At 43.8% G+C, this 16,398-nt stretch overlaps 5 protein-coding genes across 5 annotated transcripts; all 5 read right to left on the minus strand.

Moving 5' to 3' along the window:
- Positions 1-25: 25 nt before the first annotated feature.
- Positions 26-808, minus strand: HETIRDRAFT_452290 (uncharacterized protein; the record flags this gene model as incomplete). The annotated part of the gene is made up of 3 exons (XM_009549194.1): positions 26-222; positions 298-537; positions 598-808. The coding sequence occupies 3 exons, from the start codon at positions 806-808 to the stop codon at positions 26-28; spliced, it is 648 nt and encodes a 215-aa protein (XP_009547489.1).
- A 255-nt stretch (positions 809-1,063) lies between these two features.
- On the minus strand, positions 1,064-1,780 carry HETIRDRAFT_452291 (uncharacterized protein; the record flags this gene model as incomplete). The annotated part of the gene is made up of 3 exons (XM_009549195.1): positions 1,064-1,245; positions 1,315-1,516; positions 1,580-1,780. 3 exons carry the CDS (start codon positions 1,778-1,780, stop codon positions 1,064-1,066), a joined length of 585 nt encoding a protein of 194 aa, XP_009547490.1.
- Positions 1,781-3,484: 1,704 nt separating this feature from the next.
- On the minus strand, positions 3,485-3,988 carry HETIRDRAFT_101887 (uncharacterized protein; the record flags this gene model as incomplete). Its single annotated transcript, XM_009549196.1, has 2 exons — positions 3,485-3,616; positions 3,692-3,988. 2 exons carry the CDS (start codon positions 3,986-3,988, stop codon positions 3,485-3,487), a joined length of 429 nt encoding a protein of 142 aa, XP_009547491.1.
- Positions 3,989-4,246: 258 nt separating this feature from the next.
- On the minus strand, positions 4,247-5,327 carry HETIRDRAFT_427702 (uncharacterized protein; the record flags this gene model as incomplete). The annotated part of the gene is made up of 4 exons (XM_009549197.1): positions 4,247-4,495; positions 4,576-4,934; positions 5,097-5,232; positions 5,277-5,327. The coding sequence occupies 4 exons, from the start codon at positions 5,325-5,327 to the stop codon at positions 4,247-4,249; spliced, it is 795 nt and encodes a 264-aa protein (XP_009547492.1).
- Positions 5,328-8,352: 3,025 nt separating this feature from the next.
- HETIRDRAFT_45502 (uncharacterized protein) lies at positions 8,353-8,934 on the minus strand (the record flags this gene model as incomplete). Its single annotated transcript, XM_009548631.1, has 1 exon — positions 8,353-8,934. A coding segment is annotated over one exon (582 nt), but the record flags the coding sequence as incomplete, so codon positions are not given.
- Between the last annotated feature and the right edge of the window lie 7,464 nt (positions 8,935-16,398).

Raw genomic sequence — 16,398 nt, forward strand, 5'->3', positions numbered from 1 at the left:
AGTCGCAAAGTGTGGCCAAGTGCTGTTATTCAAATTGGATGGCGGCCTGGACATGGGCGTCGACAACTGAGCTGCAAAGGTGGGCGAGGTCTGATCGGCATTTCTGCAAGGCTATGGCCCGTCGGGCGATGAGGTCGGTGGTGCTGAGGGTTGTGGTTGGCGGTGGCAGGTGGTAGGTGGCTTTGGCAATGTCGAGGGGGAGGAGGGGATGGGTTCCAGTTGCTGTGAAGTATGGCGAGCAGCCCATTTGGTGCCAAACAGTAATACAATCAGCCAAGAATACAAAATGAGCTGCACAATTCCACTTGGCCTGATCTCCATCCACGGCCTTGAACAGAGCCTGCCGAACATCAAAGTGAGGTCGTTCGGCGATGCCATTGGCGCGGGAATTGTAGCCCGAAATATGGATGTGCCGAATGTGGTACTTCTTTGCTAACTGGTCGAGTGCCTTGACAAATGCTGGTCCGTTGTCGGAGATGATCTCTACCAATGTTCCCCATCGGCACAGAATATCCTCGAATATCCAGTCGGCAAGAGCTGAGCTTGTTTTGCGTCAGAGCATTCGGAATTTGGGGTAGTGTGATACTGGACAGCGACCTTGAACGAGATACTTGAAACTGCCGGTGGTCGGCATGTGCATGGTATCCATATACATCTTTGCGAAGAGTGGTGCGGGCAAGGCGACGGTCAGGGGAATGAGAATGTTGCGAGTCTGGCGAATCTGGCAAAGGTGACATGTCCGAACAAACCAAGAAATATCTTGCCTCATGTGTGGCCACCAGAAGCGTTTGGCAATGAAGGCGGTCATGGCGTAGAATCCCTTGTGAGCAACGTCGTCATAGGCGGCGGTGAGAATTGCGATCTGACTAGAAGGGGCTGCAACAATCTTGTGTCAACCATGTGAGTCTTTTCTCCATAGCTTGTCAGCTGCAATAAAGAACTCAGTGCAATATCGTAGGAAGGTGGCATATTCGGAGTTGGAGAGAGAAGGGGGCCAAACCAATGTTCGGTGCCAGTCGTGGACCGACCATAGGCGCTCTTTGGCTTCCAACGCTTTTTGCGATCATGGGATATCTGAATAGTCGATAGTTGGGCCTTCGTCCTCGGTGTCGGTATTGGTCGGGGGGTCGCCTATGAGTGAGGAGGTGAAGATGGCGGTGGTCAAAGTTGAGATGGAGGTGGGGAACGTGTTGTTGATCTGATGGAGGAAGCCGTAGAGATTGTCGATCCAGTCGTCAAAGTTGTCTTCGGGTTTGGGTCAATTGGTGGGTTGTGGTGGTCGTCGGGAGAGGCCATCGGGTCCATGAGAGGTACTAGGGACATGGACGAGTGTGAAATGGAAGGTGAGGATGGAGACGATCCACCGATTGATGCTAGTGCTGGGTTCAAGATCTGGGTTAGTGAGCATGCCCTTGATGTAGTGTGCATCTACTTCGACTATCAGGTTCTGAACGCCGATGAGATACATTTTGAGCAATTGAAGGGCGCAAAAGAGACCGTAGAGTTCGAGCTTCAGCTAGGAGAATCGCGATTCGCGGTCGTTAAGGGTGATGGAGCTGAATCAGGCATAGTACCGAACCCGCGGATTGTCGAGTGCGCATTGGCAGAGGTAGAAGCCAACCACGATTTGTGAGGTATTGACGGTGAGGATGACGTTGGCTGCCGACCCATAGTCAATCGGTCGAAGGGCTGGCAATTTGAGTAGTGCCGACCAGAGATTGTCTTGGGCTGCTATCTGGTCTGGGCCGAACACAAATGGAAAATCTTTGTGCATTAACATAGTCAGTGCATGCACCCGGTGTGCAAAATTCCAAATGAAGATCCGAACAACATTGATTGTCCCCAGAAATGCCCAAATGTCCCAGAGATCCCTGCAAGGTCCCCACTTCATAATTGACTCTACCCTAGACTCATCAGGTAATCTTCCTTCGTACGTGCAGCGATGGCCGACCACCGTGATTTCGGCTGCACAGAGTGTTGCCTTGTGTCCCAAAAATGTTCCTCCGCTGTACTTCATCTACTGGACCACCCGATTGAGGCCTTGAAAGTGTTCCCACACAAATTGTTGTATGCTGGGGTTGTTGGGATGCGTCTCGAAGCTGCCGTTCAGAAGTTCGTATCAGGTCGGTGGGCCCTGAATTGGGACATCGTTGATGAAAGGAATGGTGGTGTCTGGGATCTCTGGCTGGAGGATGTGGGTGAAGTCGTCATGGGTATGGTGATGAGTCGGTGGGCACCGAATGGAGTCTGGAATGTGGTGAAGTCGCGAGATGATTTGGCGAGCCCTCGTTCATTGTATCTGACATAGAGATCCAGAATGCCACCGCAAGCGCAAGCTGCAAACTGTTCAGTGATCTAATTGGTATATGGGGGCACACCTGAATGCTGGATGGTAACGGCGTTCAGGGGTTCGAGGCTGTGAACAATTCGGAGTTTGGTGCCAGTGGAGGTGCTATTCGTCTTCTTGATGACTGTAAACCAGCGTGATCAGTAGGAAGAATTTGATGGCTCATAGACTCCAGCAGCAATCTTGGTCTTGATAAGTCAGCACACTTTGTCGTAAATGCCTGGTGGAATCGGAATGTTGTGCTGAACCCAGGGCTTGTGTTCGACCACTGGCATATTGACTGGAGGAAAGAATTCTTTGCGGAAACGTCCGCATTCCGAATCGTCCCAGGCAATCCCATCTCTTATAGACACATGAAATGGTGCATGAGCTGTTATTCAGCGGGCCAAAGGAAATCGTCCAAGTGGACTTTGTCGATGGGGTCACGTCATTCGGCTGTGTATCTGCTGGTCGGCGTGAAGGGTGGGAGGTTCGGTATTAGCGTCGGAAGGGTAGCGAGAGGGTCACCAAGGATGTTCCAAATGATTCGGAACTTTTCGGGGAGGTCGGCCAAGACTGGTCATGTTTTCTGTGCCACCGGTTTGTACTTGCACTAGGCAGCGAAGATGGCGACCGGGTCGGCGATATTAGTGGAATGGAAAGAACCGGGGACGACTGAGGAGAAATAGGACGACAGAGCAGAATCGAGATTGTTTTTGAGATGATTTTCGGGCCCTAAATTGGAGGCCATAATGTACTTAAGACAAAGATTGCGACAAGAGGAAGATGGAAAATGGAAATCTGAGGACGCTTTGATAAGTGGGAAATTGGGGGTATCATAATCGGTGGAAATGATCAGTGCAACTTCTCCTTGATCTCGGATCAATTCATCGAGTTGCAAAAACCCGCTTGTCTTCGGTGAAGGACTCGAGGCGGTCCTTGTCTGATTGTCGGGATGGTGGCTTGTTGTCCCATGTTTGGGTCACTGATGGTGATCGTCTGGTCTTCATTTGAATAATTCTTGACGACACTTTCGGTGAGGATGTCAAAGGGCCGACCGAGGAGAACATCATAGGTGGGGTTCCAAATAATGTGGACTTGGAGGTACAAGGTGATATCGCCGATGAGGAATGGGACGTTGCGTGCGAGTCCCAAGGATCAGTCGATTTTGCCATTTGCCGACTGCATATTGAGGACAATTTCGGGGTCGTAGATGAGCGCCAGTTTGTTGCAAATGCCTTCCAACATGGCGATAACTTGTGAACCCGGATCAATGACGCATTCAACTTCCTGTTAGTGATCAACGAGGGGAACAATGGACCTTAGGGCAGATGACTCTTTAGCAACTATCAACGGCTGAGGAACCTGACCGGGCTGTAGATTCTTCAGATATGTTTCATACATGTCAAAGATGATGATCACGCCAGGTAGAGGTGTTTTAGGCTGGTGGAGGACATTGACGAAGGAGGAGACGGTCGGTCGAGTTGGTGGTTTGAGATCATCGATGGTGTAGGGTAGATTGGCATCTTGGTAGAAGGTCCGAACATTGCTGGCGTCTTTGTTAGGTGATCGGTGCGCCAACGTGGCTTCCCTGACCTGCGAACGGACTTCTGCGGAGAGGGAGAGTAGTTCGCGCTGGGTAAGCATCACCTGAGTGGCCATCACCCTGTTGTAGACTTCGGCTGCTACCTTCTTGTTGTAGATCGGTGCTATAGTCCTGTAGGCCAGAGCGTCCTTCTTAGCCGATGGTATCTTCGCCGGGGTCCCATGTTGCGCTCATGTGGTGGTGCATAAGTGGCGTCCTGGGCTTTGGCGTATGGGTGGATCGGAGCATCGTCCTTGGCTGGTACCGAGGGCAGTTGCTGAGTCGGGGTGGTCGGTCGGGGTTCGGGTTCGGGAGTTTCAGTCCTCATTCGTCGTTCAGGAGCCGGTGATGGGGTAGGCGCCGAACGTCCTGTCTGTACCATTTTGCATGCCTTCACGCCCCATGTTTGGAGTGTGAATAGTTTGCGTTTGAGGCTTGTGATTCACTGGACGTCGGTGAGTTGGTAAGTCGGGGTGACATCCAGCAATGAGGGTGAATTGTGACGGGAGGCTATCGTCATCGGGTGAGTTGGCGCCACGTTTACCGTAAACATCATCTGTCCAGTCGCCAACTGTCCTGGATTCCTGCAATGCCATTCGTCAACTCAGTCCTTCAGGTTACTACCTGTGATTTCTCTGGGTACGGATGCCCCACTTGACAATACCACCTTCCCCTCGATATTCCGCTTGCATTTGACAATCTGAATGTATTCGGTGACCTCAGGACAGGCGTGCATGAAGTGTTCGGGACTGCCGCAGAACATGCAGTTGTTGCCGCCTTGTCCTGGTTGTCGGGATGGTCGATCGGCTGGCCTGGACGTCCTTTGAGTGGCAATGGCCTTGATGAAGGTGTCGGTGAGCCATTCGAACATGGTTGCCAGGTCTTCGGCCTTGATTGCGTTAGTGGGCGGTGCGGCGGGGGCTGCTCGAGAGATGTCAGTAGACATAGTGCTGTATGCGGATGTGGTGCCGTGCAAGACAAATTGGGCTGCGTCGTGGATGTCCTGGAGGTTGTACGGGTCATCTAGGAAATGATCGGGAAACTTGAGTTGTAGACGTTGAGAGATTCTTGCCTATAGCTCTGGTTGGAATCCTCTAGCGAAGGCGCGTCCTTGTTTGGTGACCGAGATTCGTGTCTTGCTGAGGAGGAATACCGTGATCGCCAGGAATCGCCGATGATAGTCACCTAGTTCGCTGAGAGACAAGATGCTGACCCTGCTCATTTTGCCGACTAGCTTGTCCATATCTAATACCGACCATTTGTGCTCTTCCTCCGATCCGGGGTATAGTTTGTAGACTTTTTCGCAGAACTCCTTGAATGTCTTCGTGGCATCGGTGAAAGTGGTAAGCGATTCTCAAAGCTCACAGGTGTCGATGTCCAGGAATCGGCAAGCGTATTTCTTCCTTTCCTGCTCATCTTCTACCGCAGACCGAACAAAGTGGAAGTCGAGATTGGCAAAATATCATCTCAATTCGCGGGGTTGATGGGGGTCAAAGGTTGGAGCCGTTCGATCTTCACGAGCAAGCATGGATGGGGTTGCCATAATAAGAAAGTCAAAGGTGGGGGAGAAGGTATTGTTTGCTAGGGTGATCAGGGATGGAGTTGCTGGTTCAAAGGAGTGTTCTAGCAAAGTTGGTCGGATGGTCAGCATTCAGAAGACGGGGCTGCGTGGAATTAACGGAGAGATGGAGTCGTGGGGAGATGGTATAGGAGACGGGGGTAATTGTTCTAAGAGCGCAAGATCGAGGATGGGGGAAATCAGCGGGAGTAGTGATCGGTTCAGCGATGAAGGTGGGGTTATGAAGAAAGTGGAGTTGGGCGGCGGCGAGAGCAATGGCGGGGATTCAAGATCAAGATAGTGATGGTGGGATAGATGCTCCGGGACTATATTGGCGTCTCCGAACAAACTTCGGTCGGCAGATATTTCCTGAGTATTAAAGCTGTCAATAACTGTTTGTCGTTCTTCGTGCTCCGCTATTGGTTGGGACGAGCGACGTAGATTCCTTGAAGTAATTTTGAATACTAACCCCTCGTGGTGGGCTCCAAAATGATATGCTAGAGGTGGCTCTAAGTGCCGAGCACAACACCAAAACAACCTCTAATGCAAGGGTGCTGAAGCTAGTATTTAATACACAAGGAATTGTTAGTGATGACTTTAGAAAGGGAAGGCGTGCTGAGAAGCAATGGGGAGTGTTAGATTATAGCGCCCGAACGGTTTTGGGACTGCGCCGAACACCGACCAAACATTCAGTTGGTCATGTCGGTGATGTGGTCAGTAACAAGAAGTAGTGTCGCAACCGACAACTATGTGCTTCAAGAGCCACACAGGACTCTGACAATATATGAGGGAGGACGAGGGGTACGAGTGAAGAGGCGAGTACGAATGCGAATGAGGCCAAACGACGAGGATGACAAGTTTTCAGAAGTCAACGAAGACGATTTCTATGGTTGAGACGAGTGCAAATGAGCTCTGAACGGTGGGGTGCAAAAGCTGGTTTATTCCAGAGTTGTATGTAGGTTTTTATAGTAAGCAGAGCCCCTAAGTAAAATATCAAACAAGAAATAAGAGTAGATGTTAAATGGGCACCAAGCCCTAGCGAACAGAGAAGATAAGAAGGTAGGTGAGATATCCATATGAGTTCCAAAGGTGATAAGGTAAAAGTTAATCAGTGATGGTGAAATCCTGAATGTTTGGGATCTGTTGCCCAAGCATAGGTAGCAGGAACAGGCATTGGAGAACCAATGAAAAATAAAGAAGACATATCGTACAACCAGGGTAGCCAAGCAATGGTGCAAGATCGCGATTGACCAACCATGCAGAAGTCGGGAAGATAAGCGATAAGGGCCAACCGACTTACAGAGGACATTGGCCGATACAGAATACCAAGTGCTGCCGAACATCCTTCGGTGGCTTGTTGTCTGTTGGGTAGGGACCGACCATGTTCGGTAAAAGTCGGCGTCTTCGGTACTTGTCTAGCGCTGTTCAGTATCTCCTCAAAGCTTCTCAATACCTTCCTTGGACCCTAGCGTGGGTGAATGCTCATCAACGGCGTATAGTTCTTTGTACTAAATGTCCTGGCCCCAGAGCCGGCGGGGAAGACGAGAAGAGAACTATTGTGAGCCTGTGGTTCCACCAATTTCTTTTGCACCACTGGCATCTGTGTAGATGTGGACCTTGGCACGGCTTGGCGTCAGAAGCTGGATCCCGTTCCATGTGGTAGCGATATCCCGCCACCAATCGAGATTACAATGGAGTGCACGAGGCACATGCTGATGCGAGCAATTGGTGCAGAATGATGCCATAAATCGGAAAACATGGTGTAAGAATGCCCATGAAAGGGGGACTACCTGTGATACAAATTGTAGGTAGCCTGCAAGTTCTTATAGTTGCAGGAGTGTACAGGAGGGCCGCACAGACCATTCTGCAAGGAGGTCACGCAGGATGTCAAGCTTTGGAGCAGGGAGCCTAGCTTCCATTGCGACAGAGTCGAGTTCTAGACCCAGGTACTCCAGGCACATCACTGGACCTAGAGTTTTTTGGGGCTGAAAGCAAAGACCGAGGGTATGGCCAAGTTTTATAATCCAGTCCTTCGCAGTAAGGACGTCTGGAGGCGCCATGTTGGGGGAAAAGATTACAAGGAAGTTGTCGAGATAGTGTCAAAGTCAATGACGCGAGATGATCCAGTGAAGTGCTTTGGCAAATAGGTTAAAAATATATGGGGTGGAGCGCAGGCCGAATCCGGAGATGATGTTACAATAAAATTGTTCCATCCAGGTGAAACCGAGCAGGTGCCAATCTGCCAGTTGGACAGGAATTTGCCAGAAGGCTTGCTCAAGATCGAGTTTGATCATGCACAATCTGGCGCTGGAAGCAATTAGATCTTCAACGGCTCGATGGAACATGTCATACATGATGGCAGCTTTGTCATTAGGGATGCCGTCATTTACCAAGGTCCCATCAGGCCATGAGAGGTGATGGATGCGGCGGACCTTTGTAGCCCATTTACGCGTGACAGCTCCAAGCAGAGAGCTTTGAAAGTGTACAAGGGGTGGCGTGTCAAAAGGGCCACGTGTGCAGCCTTTCGCGACTTGGGCTGCAATGTTGGTGGTAATAGCATCGGAGTGCAGTAATGCGTGCGTGATTGCGATGGTAGCCTATGTTGGCACCATGTTTAATAATATCCATGACTGTATCTACGAACAAGGGGTCTGGGTACTCGGAAAGAAATTGGGCCCAAGCAGGGGTATGAAGGTGCGAGGTAGCGAGCGGACGGTGTGGGGGTTGGAGGGCGGGATGATTGGTGTGTGGAGCTGAGTTGGGGCAAGGCAGGGGGATGTGGATGGGAGGGAACGAGTTGAGGAGCGAGGGGCCGGTGGACTTGGGGGCAAGAGAACAAGCAGGGCCTGGGCAGAGCACGTGAGCGTCTGCCAGCCTGAGTCCCTACTTGTGCTTGGTTACCGGGTGCCCTTGGCCGCATGTGGAGCATGTGTGCAGGTGACCCCAGGGGCAAGGGCTTGTTGTGCAGTGTCTAGTATTGTACTTAATGCAATAGCCGGCACCACCTGCCTTTCTTGTCTTTGTGCCACTGGGTGCGGGGGCGTTGGGGCACGCTGCTTTGTTGTGGCTGAACAAGTGGCAGGTTTGGATGTCCAGATCTATGCAGCCCCATTTGCTGTAGTTGCCCGTCTGCATCTCTCGTCGCTGAGCTATAAAGAAGTCGGCGTGGTAGGCATGCACTGCGGCCCAGTTGTATTCCAAGGCGAATTGCATCAGCGATGCTGTGTAAGCCCAGAAGCCCGAGATGACTGATCCTATGGATGGGGTTATGGGGGCAATTGCCGATCCAAGGATGGAAAAATAGGTAGAAAGGGGAATGATAACCAAGTTTAGGGACCGGTACTCCTTGGCAGAGGAGTCACCGGTCTGGAGCTCTAGTGTGTCACCATTGAGGGCTAGAATGCACCGGTCGGCCTTGTACCGGTACTGGGGGTCTAACTTGTAGAGATCCAAGGACCAAAACTCCTAGGTCACAATGGCCGTGATGACTGCCGCCTTGACCAGGGTGAATTGGGAGAGAAGGGAAGAGGACACACCAGCGGCAGGATTGGTGGATGCAGGTGGCACAAAGCTGGGGATGTGCAATGAAAGCATGTCGGCAGTTATGGGCGCCACGGCAGATGGTGCTGGTGCCGGAGCCGGGGTAGCTGCCGCTTTGGGGGGAAGGTTGGCGGCCACCTGGAGGGCTGTTTGTAGCAGGAGCTACAGGTTGGCCATCCCTGTTGTCAGGCTCAAGACCTCGGTTGTGAGACCATGGAATTGAGCTTGGGTGACGGTGTCGGATGCTGGAGTGTCAGGGTTTGGGTTGGTTGAGGTGGGCATGTTGGGAGGTGGGGAAGCGGGGCAGTTACATGGCAGGAATCGTCCGTTAGTGTCTTGGCATGGGGGCATGCAATGGCTGGCGAAAAACTAGATATACATAGCGCGTGCTGCGAGTGCAGCAGTGAGTTTGGAATAAGGAACTGCCTTCATGCTCGCAAGGTATATATATTGAGAGAGGATAAAGCAAAAGATGAACACAGGCAGCGGACAAGGCAAGGTGGCGGACAACACTAGCGCTAGCGAGGGACCCTGATCGAGGTGTGGCGCTTTGTGAGAAAGAGTCCCATTGACCCCGAGCAACTCACCCCTTCCATCTGCTCAATCCAATTCTCTCTGTCTTACAGTGCCCTGCTATTAAGCATATCTCAGAGATGGTTAGTAACTACATTGTCAGTTAACTAGTGCTTGCTAGCTTAGAGATGGCAGATGAAAATAATATATCTACACAAAAGACTCATCTACATTCTTATAGTCAAGCCTCCACCATCTCATTCACTATTTGTACCACAATTGACCACCTGGCTTCCATACCCTCCATATCCTTCCTTACTTTGACAAATCCAATCCACTCTTCTAACAATGTTCCAGTATATGATCCCTCCCTAATATTACCATAGAAACCCCTATGTTACCAATATCTTATTGACCATGTTTTCCAGACAATAAATGAGCAGGACTTGCAAATGATACTATAAGAGGTGACTGATTATAATAAAAGTAGGAAAGAGTCAATGAAGAAGATACAGGCCAGTATAATTCTAGCAATAGTCTGCACAAAGTGCATTAGAGGTTAGCTAAAGAATATAGAGGAGTGTAAAAGAGGGAAAAAGGATAGGAATTGACTTGTTAGGGATGGGCATGAGAAATAGTTCTTGTGAGATGCCTTTTATGACCTTTGTGTTATAAAGGATGAGGAAAAGAAGATAGACTAGGCAGAGAAGGAAAAAAGGGCTGATAACTAAGCTGATTATTCAAAGGTGTTGGCAGATTGAAAGATAAGAGCAATACAATTTGAAGGCAGAATGAAGTTCAAAAGACAGTATTCTATGTGGTAGTAAAAAAGTAGAAGAAAGAAAGGAGGCCAATCTAGGATAAGCCAAAACTTAAAAACTATGGAGTGAAAAAGTTGTTGGAGAAGCCAAAATAGCCTAGATTGGAGGATAATGTGCCTATTCAAGATAAGGGAGGCAAGGGAGATAGTGGTGATGATGTGGTGGCTCATATAGATCAAGACAATAGGCAAGTTCAATTTAAAGGTAAACAAGAAGATGAAGGCTTCTAGAGTGACTTCAGATAGCCAGACAATGAGGATTTAGGCTCAGAGGATAAAAGTACAAAGAGAAAGAGAGAACAGACAGCTTATTAGATGAGGATATGTAGACTACAATAGATATTGATAAGTACAAGCTTTGAGGATCTAATAGATTGATTTTTGATTATATGTAATTAATTAATTTGCATGAATTCCTTGGGACAGCTACTTAAAAGGCTTGATAACCGGCACAATATATTATAGCCCAAAGTTGTAGGAAATAACTAATAAGAAAATTCTAAACTGATCCTTGTTCTCTATTAGATTACACTAACTATACAAAATACATGCACATATATATAGAATAGACTTAAATAAAGGCTTTGATAAAAAAAAAGTAAGGAAAAGGGATAGGCAATTATTTTACCAAGACTAGTTAAATTTGGATCAGCCTAAACCCTTATAAATGGCTACAGTAGGTATAATTACAAAAGGAATAGAGCTACAAAAGCGTAGGTATATATATAATCCATTAGTAAAAACTAAGAGTACAACTGATAATTACTATAAAAGAGAGCTTCTGAGTGCGCGTAAGAATAGGGTAGTTAAGGACAGTGTTGAACCACTGACCTTAGAAAGTTACAAATACTTTCTGGCATAATATAATACTTGGAGAGAACTATATCATGAGTACATAGAGCTAGCCATTAACTATCCATTGAGTAATACAGGGACAAGAGGTGCAAGAGGAGATAATTTTATATACTACAGACAAGAAATATATTGTATAGGGGGACATTAATGAAGGAACTAATAAAAAAAAAGACTTAAGTGAGGGAAAAGAAGTAAAAATTGGCAAATAAAAAAAGAGTAAGAGTAGTGGAGCAGGTATTAGGGCTATATCCTAATATATGCTTTGTATGTGAGAAGGTAGGCTGGTTAGGTAATCCAAATGTACTTTGATACTAGACTCTTGACCATTAACATGCTAACACATAAATGCTTATAATACATATTTATGTGTTTTGGCATAAATACTTATGCTTTTATTTGATCAGTGTCCTCAATTAGTTCCTGACTTATAATTCTATTATAATGCAAACAGACAATTATCATATATGAATATACTACAGATCATTAGCTACTAACCTTGATTATTTACTTAATTGCTTCTGTACCTTGACACTTGTCAGAGTAGAATAGCTTTAGGTACACAGACCAGATCTTGATCCTATTCTAAATATCTTGTATATATTTATAGCCAAGATAAGCTTTAAGGAAGCTTAGCTTAATTACTTTGTATACTACTCAATCTTTGTACTATACCTAGTGTTTAGCTTATCTTTCTAAGCATCGGAGAAAAAATAATTGATTGATAAGGCTATATAAAGGAATATATGTACTATATAGTACAATGGATCATTTTGATATTAGGTACTATAATAGTTAAGAAAAGACCCTAGGCTTGATGAATGTCAGAATGGCTGACAGACCAATGTTAAAATGTGATATGCAAGAAGGCATATCAGTAGGATTTGCCTAGCCCAGAAATATCTATGGCCACAAAAGACTCTAGGCTTAATAAATGTCAGCATGTCTGATAGACCAATATTGAAATACAATATACTAAAAGATATATCAGTAAGATTAGCCTGGCCCAGAAATATCTATGGCTACAAGAAACAACTTGATAAATACCAGTATAAAAATAAATAACAAAAGAATATTAGTCAACCTTAAACACATTTACTTATTATTCTTATCAATTATTATTTTTATTTATACTTATATCACAGTATCCATAGTAAAAAAATTATAATGTGAATTACATAGATATAACATTTCTTTCCTATTATATAAAATATGCCACATATAAGAGAAATACATAAAAAATCAGAATATAACAATAAAAGACATAGTATGAAGGATGACCAAAAGGCTTGAGGAATTAGCACATAACTCAACAAGCATGGCTATAGCTATTAGCCAAGGCATATAAATACAATGACCAGCTCAAAGAGCAGTTACCATAAAAGATTTAGCAAAAGACTTAGCAAAAGACCCAGCAAAAGACCTAGACCTAGCAAAAAGACCCACAAGCAAGGGAGAGAGGAGAGATATAGTAATATTGTAGTAGTAAGAGGTAAGCAACTAATTCTTATATAGAAGGAATGGATAGTCTGTATGCTGTTAGCATATAAGAAACAAATTAGTGGGCACCAGTTATTATCTTTATGATCTAGTACAAGATATAGCAGAGCTTTCCTTCAGCAATTAGTAACACTTGTAATGGTCTCAGTAGAAAGGATAGGAAAAAATATGAGCAAGAGCACCTATTGTGTGCCACCATAATGGCCACCTTATTATGCAGAGTCATAGCCTACATTTTTATACTTATATGCTATATTATAAGGGTGTGCCTCATAGAATAAATACTTGTGAGTGGAGCCTAGTCAATGGTAATAGTGGAGGAATAATAAGTACTTGTCATGCTAAGAAAAACATATATTATAAAATATGGTACACATGGTTTTGAGTGCACTAACAGGATAGAACACCTAATTGGCATACAATACCATCTATATATATTGTATTGGCATAGGCTTAATAAATAATACATATGATAACAAGCATAGCCATGCTAAGTAACTACATAAAAACCCCATTCAATAGGCAGCATAGTATGCAATATGCATAAAAGAGAGTGACAAAAAATCTATATATTGATCATTCTCTAGTCTCTACAATATACAAAGGACTCACAGCCTTTAGAGTTCTTAGCTGGGTACTACCCAGAGTTATCTATTAGACTAGAAAAGATTATCACCTCCTCTCTGATTAATCCTAAAAGATTATCTGCTTAATCTCTTTGAAAAGAAAGCAGACACTGATCTAAAATTTCTTTTGCAAGCTCAAAGACAATCCATTATCTTTATCTATTAGGCCCTTATAATTTAGATAGCTTAAGGAACCATTTTTCTAGTGCATTAGTGCATATGATAAGCCTGCCAACTTAATAGCAGGTAGTAAGTGTGCTTATTATAAGAATAAGAGCAAGGTTTGGTATATCCTTAGTTTTATCATCGTTGCCTTGCCTTTTAGTTATTCCTATAAGATGGTGATCTATCCTACTCTAGAGATTGGAGTTCAGGTCAAAAGGAAACTATGTAAAGAAAAGGCAAACAATATATTAGACAATTTGTGGTTACAACTAATTACCAAACATATTTAGGCAAAAGAAGTGAGAGGGCTCTAGGCAGATCCACAGTATCTAAAGCATTAGGCTGAAAATAAAACATAAGGCAGTTCAAGTAGCAATAGATAGGTATCAATTAGTATAAAGTTGTCTACTTGTGCTCAGGATAGGGGATGATAGTGGGGTATACCTGAAGTTGAATATTAATAATATTGTGCCTTTTATAGTGTATTTGGTCAATGAATAACTAGGTAACAGCAAAAAGCAGCCATCTTGGATTTGGTCTAACTTCCAGTTTGTAAAAAGGCAGGAAGTTAGAGATAATTATAGCTAATTATAGCTAATTAGTCAGATAGATTTTTGGAAAAATAGAATCTATTATAGTGTTATTATTTTTTGTCATTACTACAATATGTAACCTAAAGGTGTCTGTAGAGGTCTTAATGGCATGAGAAAGTGTTGCTGCTCAAAGTAGAGATAATGTAGTAATGAGCATAGATCTACTCTAAACATTGATATCCTACTTTTAGCAGCTTTTTAGTATTCTTTGGCTATCTATTATACTATGTTCTAACCTTCTGACCTATTCTAATCTGTTTGGAGTACTTAGCCATTGAGCAAGTACTAACTTTGCATTTAGTCCTCTATATAGGTATTTAGAGCTATTTGTGATTATTCTATGGATCTATGAGCACTTCTAGCATCTGGGGCTTCTTACAGACTATCATAGTAAATAACTGATTAGTTTAGTATGCTTTATATCTTTGGTACATCCAATTGGCTTTGGTATCTTAAATTAAAGGCAGCCTAATACTTTGTTAATTTAGAACAGATCATTCTTTCTATCTCTAATTATTCTTATGCCTTTTATTGATCTTTTTCTTTCTTATTTTGAAAGCTTCCATATTTCTGATTGGTTTACTTATTATGTGATTCTTATCTCCAGGCTTATATATACTTACCTTGGCAATCTCTTTACTTATTTAGACTTTAGAGCTATTGCTTCTTATCTCATATTGTTTGTACCATTACTTCTTTATCTTCTTCATATTTAATAGCTCTTGGCATGCATTTCCAATTACTCCATGCCTCTGCTAATCTCCTTATTTTGTACCTGTTCAGCCTTACTATAAAAAAATATCTATAGCCTTCATAATAAAGCAGCTTTGGCTTCTCTTTTATTCTGATTTTATTTGTGTACTTGAGTCCATGAGTCTTTGTCTTCTGATCTTTGTTCATGTTTCACTTTTTTGTTTATGTTATTGCATTTCATTGCAATCCTCTATCAAAGCCCTTGTTGCCTTTCTCTCTCTTTCTCTCTTATCTAGTTTGTTGTCCTTTGCTAGTATCCAGTATATCCTTGCACTTATTCCCTTTCCTTTGCATTCTAATTAAAAGCCAATCAAATACTACCTAGCCAAATATTTTGATTTTAGAGTTATTTGTTTGGTCCATATTGTATTTAAACAGCCTATACATCCTGCTAGTTGTGTCTGTGTTACTTTGATTGTAGCTGCACTTCAAACACTTTTAGTACACTCCCTTGTTAGTTATTGCATAGCTAACAGTTTCTTGTATACTAGAACCAGCTCTTACCTACTCACACTTATAGAGGTGTTTCTTGGATATGTTTTGCACTTAGAGGCATTACTAGCATATTGGCAGATAATTTGGTTTTTTTTTAGTTCTGGAAGTCAAACTAGAAAATACATATGACATCAAATTCCAAGCATAGCTATGGTGTATCTATATATGCACACAAGTACTCATGCCCATGAATAGTATCTGAATAGCAATTGCTGAGCTGCCATAATAGCACTTTTAAATATAGCTGTATGTTAGCTGTATATCTAACAAAAATATGACAATTATTGGAAATATACTGGTGTATAATGTATGATATTCACATCCTATGTGTTAAAGTACTTGGAAAAATTAGTCAGTACAAAGCTTTTGTGGTGAGATCTTTCTCTATGTAGCAGAAAACAGACCCTCCTAGAAAAAGTGGTCAACCAAAGATAATTCTGGATTACTAAAAATTGAAGAATATTTGACAGACTTTTCTATATATGTTATTTATTATGCACAGAATATGAAGCTAGGAGAAGCTAATTATGTTGACTGTTTTCTCCAAGAACATATATAACAATATGATAATCAGGGCCTTGAATGATTATAGACCACTATTACTATGAATATTGCTAGAAATCATAGGCCTTTGCTTCAAGATAACTCTATTGGTATAGATTGCATGTATTCAAATTACTAACCCTCAATAGGTCTGCTCTATACTAACTAATCAGATAGTAAATGTTATAAACTACTCATTTGGTAACCCCAAGAGTAAAAGGTTCTTCCCTAGGTCGCTCATGGAAGAAGAGTGGAACAATGGTCTCAATTGTATGCACAGCATAGGAGCCAAATGTTTATTGCAGTGATAGCAATAAGAATGAAAACTGTGGTTTAAAGACCATAGTAGAATGAAGATTTGCAATATGAAGACTGCAATAGCACAAAGAGAATAGACTAAAGATCCTTAGCCTATTCTATGGGCCTTTTATACTATTTTAGGAAAGGGCATGAGAATCCCATATATATATTCATAGGTATTCTCTAAGTTGTTTCTTTCTCAAAATGACTACTCTTGCTTCTCTGCTTC

This window comes from Heterobasidion irregulare, assembly GCF_000320585.1.
Source record: "Heterobasidion irregulare TC 32-1 unplaced genomic scaffold scaffold_06, whole genome shotgun sequence".
Lineage (NCBI taxonomy): Eukaryota > Fungi > Basidiomycota > Agaricomycetes > Russulales > Bondarzewiaceae > Heterobasidion > Heterobasidion irregulare.